At 47.1% G+C, this 10415-nt stretch overlaps 1 protein-coding gene across 2 annotated transcripts in view; it reads right to left on the bottom strand.

Annotated features, from left to right (window-relative positions):
* Positions 1 to 1196: 1196 nt before the first annotated feature.
* Positions 1197 to 10415, bottom strand: part of CYGB (cytoglobin) — a 46397-nt gene continuing 37178 nt past the window's right edge. Inside the window, exon 4 of one of the 2 annotated variants that reach the window (XM_090060011.1) lies at positions 1197 to 2993. In XM_090060011.1, coding sequence (XP_089916137.1) covers positions 2954 to 2993 — 40 coding nt within the window. In that variant the 3' untranslated portion in view covers positions 1197 to 2953. The remainder of the gene's footprint in view (positions 2994 to 10415) is intronic. The other variant, XM_090060010.1, reaches the window with a different exon arrangement.

Genomic DNA, 10415 nt, shown 5'->3' with positions numbered 1-10415 from the left:
ACTCCCGGCTTCGGTGTTCATCTGAGTAAAGAGGATGTGCCAGTCATTTTCTCATTCTCTCTGAGAGAGGCTGGCACATCATGAAAGACATCCTGGCTCCCTGATGAGCTGGCTGGCATGTCTGTGTGTCCTCTGCCCTTTGCTAGATGGACTCAGAGCTCTATGTTAGGTACCTGTACTGTTAGGAGCTAATGGAGAGCCTCACAGGAGGTCTGGGCTCAAGTGGCAGGGGACAGGTTGGATTCCTACAGGGCAGCTTTGTAGTCTCTAATCTGCACCAATTAGGGCAGGATGTGCTAATTAGCAAGGGGATAACAATAAGTAAGGCTTTGGGCTTCTAAAACATAGCTCCTTAAAGTAGAAGACCCCTTTGCAAGACCCCAGCTCTTCCTCCCAGCAAGACCTCGAAGACGTTGCTCCCACCTCTCACTGGATCCTTGAGATCCAAGGGGCTCCCTGGATGGGTGAGTGCAGCTTGGCTTTGCCTACCGACTCTGCGTTACACCGAGCACTGTCAGTGCATCCTGCTCACTCTCCTGGCCTTAGCTCAGCCCTGCTTGTCTCCTCCTTCCCACAGTCCCTCTGACTGCTGGTGGCTCCTGTTCTTTTAATATATGAGTCTCAGTGTTGCTAACTTCTGCGATGCTATTATGTATCTTGTGACACTGGGTGTTCATTTGAAAGCTGCAGCTCCTGGCATCACATTTTGGCAAAAGGATCTCTGCTTTTATTTTAATAAAAGACTTGAGCTCTGGGGGCTTTGAAGAAGAACTTAAAAATGTGACTTCCTAAGGCCCAGAAATGCCAGACTGAAAATAGAAAGGACCTGGCATTTATGACTTTTTAAACAAATGTCAAGATTTTGAAGCTAATCTCATGCTTTTTTTTTTTTTGAGGGTCCAACTTCGCATTTTTAGACGCTTGGCTTTGGCAATACTGAATTCTGCATTGTGTCGAGCTTCAATAGACACATGAGGGTGACAGTTGATACCAAGGGACAAATGCAGAAAGATTAAATAAAACCACAAGACAGCACGTCGGCAATGTGCACTGATCATACACAGAGGACAGTTACAGCAGGGCTTAGCAGTTGTAGGAGAGTGAAAAAGAGGGAATTAGAGGAGAATGATAATCAGAACAGAGCGTAATACATATTCATAAACCACAAATCTTTTCTGCTTTTAAAAGACACTGTTGAATCATAGGTACACTTACCATTTATTTTTTTGCAACCCCACAGTTGTGCATGGTGACAGACAAATCAAATGACAGATCAGTTCCTGCCTGGAGAGTTTTAGGTAAGGGTTGGAAGGATTATATTTGGATCAGTAGGTAGTGTGGTATCAGTAGCTATCAGATTATATTACCATATTTTTGCACATACAACACACTTCCCCCCCACAAAAAAATCAGCTGCTGGATGTCATAGTGTGCATTTTATGTGAAAAATACAGTAAGAACAATTTCTGCTAGTTACAGGCAAAAGTGGAAGTAAAATCTGCACCTGCCTCAAGGATCAGAACAACCAGCAGACCCTGCTCCCTAGCTGCTGTGACTCAGTTACTTACTGCAAGCAAACAGCTGTTTTTCTTCATTCTGCCTTTCAAAAACAAGGCATGTATTATATTCCAAGCAGCGTGGTATATGAGGGGATATGGTATTTATTTTCTGTGCCTTGCATCTTCCAGTATCTGAGAACCTCTAGTGACAGTAGGTATTTTGTTTTCAGATTTAGCACAACTTGTTGCAAAGGAGAAGTGCCCACTCTGCTCTGCCACTAGGACTGTACATTTTTTACTTCTTGTTTTGCTGTTTCCCTCTAACCTAAAATAAAATCTATTGACCTGGAAGTATTTAGCTGGTTTCTGTGTCTGAGTCAGTCTTTTCCTTTACTAAAAACAACAGCAAGAGAGAAAATATATATTCATTGACATTTACAAAGCAAGTAAATATTGCTTAAAAACAATAACTGTGTATACTCATAAAAACCTATACTATTCATTGTTTTAAAGTACATTAATTTTACAGAACATTTTCATTTTATTTTAGTGTCTGTTTTGAAGGCCATCTTAGAAGATAAAGACATTCATTTTTTGTATAAATGACAATTAGTGTCTGAGGGGTCTTTTATTTCCTGTCAAAGCAAGCAATTTAGGCAATCATTTAAAAAAACCACACACACACTAGAAATAAACATTGATATTTCTCATTAAAGTTTGTCAAAGATAAAATATAAAATCCTTCTCAGCTTCATCATATTTGTCATTTTTCATGTTGTTTTTCATAATGACAATTACAAAATGAAAACTAAGTGCAGTCTGGACTCATCAGTATCAAATTGACATAATTCAAATGAGGGGTAGGTCTATGATCCAATGTTTCACATGGATGTTACTGTGAATGGATTGCCCATATACAACCCTAGTCCTGATCCTGAAAACACTGGTGCTTGAGATTCACCTTTTGCATGTGCAAATAAGTAGGGGGATGAAGTTACCTTCATGTGTAAGTATGTGGAGCCCTGGACCCTTGCGCTCTGTGGGAGTGGAATATCTTGTTACAGGAAATCAGTGTTATTACTGGATTGCACCTTGCAGGACTAAGTAGAATTTAAATTCCCTGAAGCTATGACAAGTATCAGGAGCTCGGATGCTCTTGTTCCGTTTAATGCTCCTACCAGGAAATGAAACAGCCTGTTTGTCCCAGTCTCGGTGTAAGTGATTTGAAACTGAGTCTCTGCAGGCATGGGGAGGGGAGCTGGTGTACATGAGATCTCCTGTAAAGTTGTTAGTCTGGTTATAAGAATCCCCCAAGCCCTCCCAGCTTCTAATATGCATATACAGAATAATTCCTGGAAACAAGAGTGAAGCCATTTTCTTGGGTGCTGTTATGGTTCAATGCGCATTGCTCTTCGTTGGACGGCAGCGGGTCAAGTTGGCTGTAGAGGGTTCTGTCACTTTGCTGCTGCTGTCACTACTTTCACCAGGGGGCTCCTGAGAAAACAGAGGATGAGTCTGGCTAGTTTCTTTCTCCCTGAAAATTGTCCGTAACTCCCATCCCAACCAGGGAACGGTCCACCCATTAGTACATCTGTGTGGATTAGCAGATCAGCCTCGATCAACTCTGCTTCTCTTCTGCCTACAAGAGAGGACCTGCCACAAGAAGGAGCCCAAGAGCAGCACTACTCCAACATAAGGTCCATAGTTATCCCTAGTCTATGCTCAGGCCAAGCAAGACTTGCTTTGGAGTGATTTACCCTAGCTGTTGAATAGACGACGGGCATAGAGACACCTGAGCTTTATTGTTGTGGTTCATCAGAAGAGGTACAAAGCTGGGATCTGGTGCTGTCAGTCATAGGGGCTTGGAAAGCATCCTGCTAGAATATACCCAACATGATCCCCTGGGGCCAACCTCTGCTGAAGCCCAGTTTGGACCACTGCAGTCTGAAACACCCAAAATTAGTCCCTGCTTTGGAAAAATGTGGTTGCACGTGGCTTTCCCAAGGTCTCACTGCTGGTCAGTGGCAGAGTGAGGAATGGGGACCAGAAATCCACTGGACATTTTACTAAAAGCAAGTCAGTCATATCCGAGCTGCTAACATCTTCTCTGGGTTTCAAAAGCTGAGGGTTTTTTGCTGTGGATTTGCATTTGTGCCATCTGTGACACACATGAAGCCCCTGGTTGTCCATAAGCATGAAGGAATACTATGCTTGATCCTTCGCAGAGCAGGGGGATTCATGAGATGACCCCTTGGGGTCCCTTCCAACTCTACCGCTCCATGATCTGTGGATCGGAGGCTGAATTCTGCTCAGCGCTTTATCAGCATCCATCTGGAATAACTCTACCGACTTCAGCACAGGCACGCCAACTTCGCAGCCCTGCAAGTAGCATTCAGCATCCAGACTACACAAAGCATGATCTGTTCAAACTGACAGAGCTGCAAAAACCAGCCCATAGGATGGCCTGTTTGCTTCTTGGTACTTTAGTGAAGGCATGTGGGCCTGACGGATTTTGGATGAGCCTGACTGCACTCTTTGAATATGGCTTTAATGGGAGCAGGGATCACAGCTGATCAATAGAAGCTGCAGGCTGGGGATTATAGTATATTTAGAGCCTCCCTTGTGGGACCCCTGGCTGGATCGCTGCGCAGGGGAGGGGTAGATGTGGAATTTTCCACACTCTGGAAAGCAGCAGACGGACGCGGTGCTGGTTCCCTTCCCATGGTGAGAGGGAGCAAGGAGTCGCCCCCCAAAGAGCCTTCTCCCCTTCCTCTTCCCCTTCCCCATCTCACTGGGCTTGTCTCCCTTCTCCGCCATTATCTTTCGAAAGTGCTGGAAGAGGAGGGAAACCTGGCTGGGAATAAGCCCTGAAGCATTTTTCAATTTCAGATGTGTATTTTTCTCCCTATTATTTAATCTTGTGGCTGCCAAACTCCAGAGGATTAATGGCAGTCCGGGCTGACAGAGTTTACATTAAACACTGCTCAGATAAACCATATCTCCCAGTGCTGAGGAAGAAGAGACAGGGATTGGGAAAGGAAGGACTGGACTCCTGGTTAGTATCAGGCCCAGGAAGCGTGGGGTTTTTTTTTTCCTTCTTGTTTTTTTACTTTCCAGAATCTGTAATTTATAGCAAAGATCCACGAGGGGACTAAAGAAATAGGGCCAAATTCGCAGTTGCTGTAAGTAAGGCGATGCAGTTTCTTTGGAGTTTACCCCAGCAAGAAGAGTAGGAATTCACCAAAACATCGTAGAGATGTTCTGGCATGGGGCCTGTAAAAGTATGGGCCTAGAGAGTAGAAAGATAAGCTGTAGGAGAAAGAGCCCACTTTGTTCTGTGCATATACAGCACCCAGCACAGTGAGGTGGACTCCTTAACACTCCCACGGGGCCAATAAAGGAGAAGAAAAAGAGGGAAAAATCCTTTGAGGTTGCAAAAATCATTCAGGACTGATCTACCTACCTACTCTTCTACTTTTCCTCCCACACTTGCCCACCTCCCTGGCTTATGACCATAGGTAGGTTATGTGCACCTGCAGGGGTGGAGGGGGAGGACATTTACCCACTGACTCTGGGGTGTTGCTGTCAGGGACACCAATTGTGTAGCGTTGCAGAGGGGCCTGGACCTGTTTTGATTAGAAATGGAGGGCAAGGGTTGGGGGTGGAGGGGGAGGCGAAGGGCAGGAGCACATTGCCTTGGCAGTTGCCTGTGCGGGTCTTGCATTGGAACGGCCTGAGCGGGGGTGCGGGTCAGGTTGAGGGATGTGGGGGCTCAGAGCTTCGTTCTGTGTGTTGCTGAAACTGGACTTTTCCATTTGGTTTCTCCTTGAGGGCAGGGATGGGGGGTGGGAGGGATGGGATTCAGAAGTTCTCCTTGGAGTTTTGGAAGCAAAAGCTGCTCTCTGTGTGAGATGAATTATTGAGTGTTTGTGCACTTCATAATATATTTATATGTTCTCCAGAGCCTGTCTCAGCTTGCGCTATACTCTTGCTTCAGTGCCATTTGGGTGGGAGATTTGGGTGGCTGTGCTGGGAAGCCCAGTTCTTGCCTTAAAAGCGCAAAAGAAGAAGGTTACATTAATAATGAATAGGCTAAGATGTAATGCAAACCTGTTAGGGCAGATGGCTTGGACAGAAAACTGGACCTCATTTGCTGCCTAACTGTTCCTGACAGCGAGCTCGGGTTTGGGACATACAACACAACTCATGTTCACTTGGAAGCTGCCTGACAGCAAACCCATTGGAGCATCCTAAACTTAAGAGTTTAGCTCCAGCTTTAGTGTCCCACACACGAGGGAAGGGGGATGTGACAGGGGATGGAGCAGCACAGGGGGCACATCTACATGTGCAATGATGGTGCCTGAATAAACCGTGGAGTTTATTGCTTTGGCGCTAAAGCTCTCAGGTGCACCATTTGAACATGTGCCTGGGAGCAATTCACTCCAGAGCAATGAGCTCCACAATTTATTGAGGTGCAGCACGTGGAGCTGAGTCAGAGCAGCCCCAGCTGGCAGGGGGTCCCAGGCCCTGGGCTGCTCCCCCTGCTTCAGTGTGCTGAAGAGGGGCTGGCTGGGGTATGAAGGTGCTTCAGTGTGGGGCTACCCAGCAGGCAACCCCTACACTGAAGCACCCTCATGCCCCAACCAGCTGGGCAATGCCTTCATATGTGCTGCTGCACATTTTTTACTGTGTGGCAGGATAGTACTTTGGGCTGCAGGATGCCTAAATTAATCTACTCCAGCCTATAGGGATGCATGTGTAGACACAAGACGTTTGTTGTGCAGTTAGTTAGTCAACTGGGCAGGGCAGTAATCATCATGTTTCGACGTGCACAGGGAGAATGAAAGAGACTGGCAGAAAAGAAGAGAGATGGGGAAGTACGATAAGTACACACAACTTCAGCTTAGCAGTAAGCACCTACGCTATGCGGGCACCCGCTTACACCTGACTGAAAGGGAGGTTGGTATGTCCCTTCCTCCCTGTGATACAGCACAAAGTCTTGAGGAAAAAACCCAGGGGAGAAGCTAGTGTAAATTGTCACACCTCTATGGATGCAGCAGTCACAATCCCCATCCACTGAAGATCAGCCCCGTTGTGGCAATAGGTGCTTAGTGGCTAGTGAAACCACCCAGAAGGAAATGTGGGTTGAAACTGGAAGAGGAAAGGCAATGGCAAAGCCTGATCGGTTTGGTGAGCATTAGGAGACCTTCCCCCAAATTCCCCCCATAATGAGAAGCCCAAGTCCCCGAAAAAAGGATTCTTCCGTATGTTTGTCAGTCGACGGGACTTGTGCTCCCAAGTCACTCAGGTGCTTTTGAAAATCACCCCCTACCCATACGTGATGCAGTAGATGGGGTGGCAATCTGGGTGGGAGGAGACTAAGGAGAGTATTTGTAGCGGTGATTTCTGTTGGGACCTGCAGCTTGCACGAAGGACTGACTGGCAAAGCCTTGGACTCCATGGACATGGCCTCTTGCATGTAATTACTATAAAAATAGCCAGTGGATTGTGACTGCTGGTAGAGAAATACTGGGCAGCTGGGCCAGAGCATGCCTCAAGGTGAAAAGAAATGGTGTAAAGGTTAAGGAAAAATGCCCCCATAAGTGTCACTGTTGCATGGCACAGGAAGAAGGGAGGCAAAGCCCTGTGCTGACGGGACTGCACGAGGCAGAGAACCACCATCCCCAGTGCAAGGACTCAGCACTGCTTTCCTGGCATGCAACACCCATGCTTTATCAGGGACTTGCAAAAAAAGTCTGTTGCTTGCCAGTGCCTTTAATAAGAATGCATCTGATGTGTTTCCCACCCCAAGTGCTTTCCAAATGAGGGTCTGGTTCAGACTATAAGATCTCTAGGACCATTTCTTAATATTTATTTGCCTGCTACATAACAAAAAGGAACCCTGATCTCACTGGAAGCTTTTGGGTGCTATGTCACTAATAACAATACCAATAATAATAATTCTATCTTACATAGAGAAGAACTTTCTGATCCAAATCTCTCCTTTCTCCCTCTTTCTTACTGTCTTATTGCTTAGTCTCTTCTCTGTCTCATTTCCTTTCATGCAGAAAATGTTTCCCTCTGTGGTCTTCCTCCTCTGATCTGGAGCAATTCTTTCCACTCCTTTCTTATTTTTACTATTCTTTCTCTGATGGAAGAGTTTGGGGACACTAGGACCCAGGCAGTGTGCAGGGGCTCAGGGATGGAGGCCGACTACCTTTTGAGACTATTTCTGCACCAAACTCATAAGTATTCATAATTCATTGGAATTGAATTTTTTGGCTCACTGAGCTGTTTGCAGATATTAGGCATGGAACTTGGAAGTAACCCTGGCAGCTCCGATTTGAGCGGCTTGTGGCCTGCCTCTCAGTGCACCATACAGTTAGGAGGCTCTGTGGCTCTACTAGCCCCAAGAGAGGCAGGATGGAGGGTTCTGTGCCTTAAGCTGCAGAGCTAAATTCCCAGCTTTCTCTGTCTTTCCAGCCTGTAAAAGCCACTGAAGGAGTTTTACTGCTGGATCCCTTTCTGATTCCTCATGGGCAAGTTATGCCTCAGACCAAAACGCCCTATTTTATGATACTTTGGAAATAAAATATGTAATCCTTGATCCTATGAATTCTAGTGCAATGCACAGCCAGAAGCATAAAGGTGTTGCTTGCCAGTGGTAGCGGTGGGGTTCAAAGGAAACATGAGTCTGGAAGCTCCCACATGCCCTTTTTCATAGGGTTCACCCTATCACGGGGCTGCTGCTGCCATAGTTTGTACACTTAGTGAGGACAGGAGGGCCCCATACTGAAGACATGGGGTATGACTACAGCACCTCCCAAATGATGGACCCAAGCTGGTAGACCCTTCTCCTGTTGGCACCGCTGCATCCAGACTAGGGCTTTGGCTAGAATAGCTAAACTGTCAAGAGCGCGTGATCTTTTCATTCGAGCAGGGTACAGAGAGACGCACAGAGCCATGGGAGGAGTAGGTGGAGGGCTGGAAGTGTGACTTCTAGCTTCCAAAGGGGGCATTGACTTCACCTACAGGGCAGCAGTACCATGGCAGCCACATTCTCCTAAGCTGCCCCATGCTGCTCTCCACCCTTTGACTTTGAACTCAGACTCCAGCACTGCACCCTGGTAGAGTCAAGCTAAGAGGACAAATGGGACAAGGGTTGGACACTAGGCAGAGACCATTAAGCGGGGCTTAATGCATCACATAGCGAAGGGGAACCTGGTTAAAAGCGCCCTCAAGACGAGAAGGTCCAAGCCATAGGGCCCTTGCCTTGCTCAAGGAGCAAAGGAGTTTGGAGATGCAGTACTAGTTGGGAACAATCTTTCAAGGCAGCCTCTCTCTCCACCTCTAGCCCCTATGGGTTTAGCAGGATGGGACTTTACTGAAGGAGCGAACACTGGAGCATAACTAGTCAACCGCAGAGCAAGAGTAACGACCTATGGCAAAGCTCCTTCCTCCTCAGCAGCCCCATGTGCTATGTCACACTTCCCCCACCCCACTCTTCATCTGACCCCAGTTTTCAGGGCATCATAGGTTTGTGACTGGAAACCCTAATGGGGAGGCCTGACTCAACGCTGTTACCCCAGCTCACAGTGGCTGTATGGCCGCTGGGTGACACCACGTTATAGGGTTGGCTGATCCTTCCCATGACAGCGCAGAGCACTAACCTTGCCATGGCTTCCCATGCTCCTATTGACCTTTGCACCTTTTGCTTGGTTTCAGATTTTCCACCCATTTTGTTTCTAAGGGAATTTAACACTCCCTCAGATTCCTCACCCTGGAGATGCAATTCAGATACAGTCACAGCATTTGTTTCCTCTCCCACAAGCAGCCTCTAGTCCTTACACTGGTGGAAGCCCCTACACCCATGAGTGGGCTTGCCCACTAACATCTGAGGCCTTGTGGCTGGCCTCCCTTCTAGGACTATGGTTCTGGAGGGGGCTGATGTGCTTGGCTGACATTGGGCAGGCAGTGGGATCTGGCAGATGAAGTCAAAGGAATTTTGTGTACTATTGTTCCTTGATTTGCTGCGTGGCCCAGAGCTGGTCCTTTTGCCCCCGTGGGGATGGTGTGGCCTTTATTATCTCCTCACAGGAGCATCAAGGACTTGTTAATGCTGGCAAGACATGGAAGTCCATATCGATATTGTCCATGCATAGATAATAGACTAAGGGCAGCTGTGGAGAACCCTTGTCAGGGCAATGACCTTCACTCACTACTGATCCTGGCTAGATTCAAACTGGCAGCCAGGAAGACAGTGGCTTTATATCCCCAGCACCATCTCCCTCAAGCCTTCCAGGCATCTCACTCCCATTACAGAGGCCAATGTCACACATCTGGACCTTAGCATCCCCAGAGCTTTTGATGGTAATTAGCTTCCTCCGCTCGGCTAGAAGCATATACAGGATGTGGTGGAGACTCCAAGGGCTGTTTATTAATTATGTTAATGGCACTGAGAAAGAATCTCCTCCCAGCCTCCTTACGTTTTGGGTTACCTGGTCCCAGGCTCTTCCCTCACTCATGTGCCTATCAACCTGGTTGCTAGGCAACCATCTGGTTGCCTAGGGAATTCCAAAAGGAGGGGGAGCTCTCCCTTTCTTTGTTTAAGAGTTTCCCACCCTTGTAGGTCATGTGACTAGTTCTCTCTCCTGGTCAGTGGTGTGTCATTGGGAAGCACCGGTCAGCAGCCAATGGGACTGCTTCTGGTGGGAACTTAAGGTTGAGGTCAGAAGGGCTATTTAAGTGGTCCCCTCCAGGAAGGAGGTCGGACATTTTTAAAGACATTCACTGAGCAGCCTGGACTTGTGTAGCCCTCTCTCATACTCAGGATCCAGAAGTAAGTAACTCATCAGGAACTTAACTTGGAGCATAGATAATGTACTCTAGTTGCATATCCAAGGGCTACCAAGCCTC

This window comes from Crocodylus siamensis, chromosome 8 (assembly GCF_052110815.1).
Source record: "Crocodylus siamensis isolate JL-2025a chromosome 8, ASM5211081v1, whole genome shotgun sequence".
Lineage (NCBI taxonomy): Eukaryota > Metazoa > Chordata > Crocodylia > Crocodylidae > Crocodylus > Crocodylus siamensis.
Note: the sequence above shows the minus strand (reverse complement) of the source record. Positions and strands in the feature narration are given on the sequence as shown.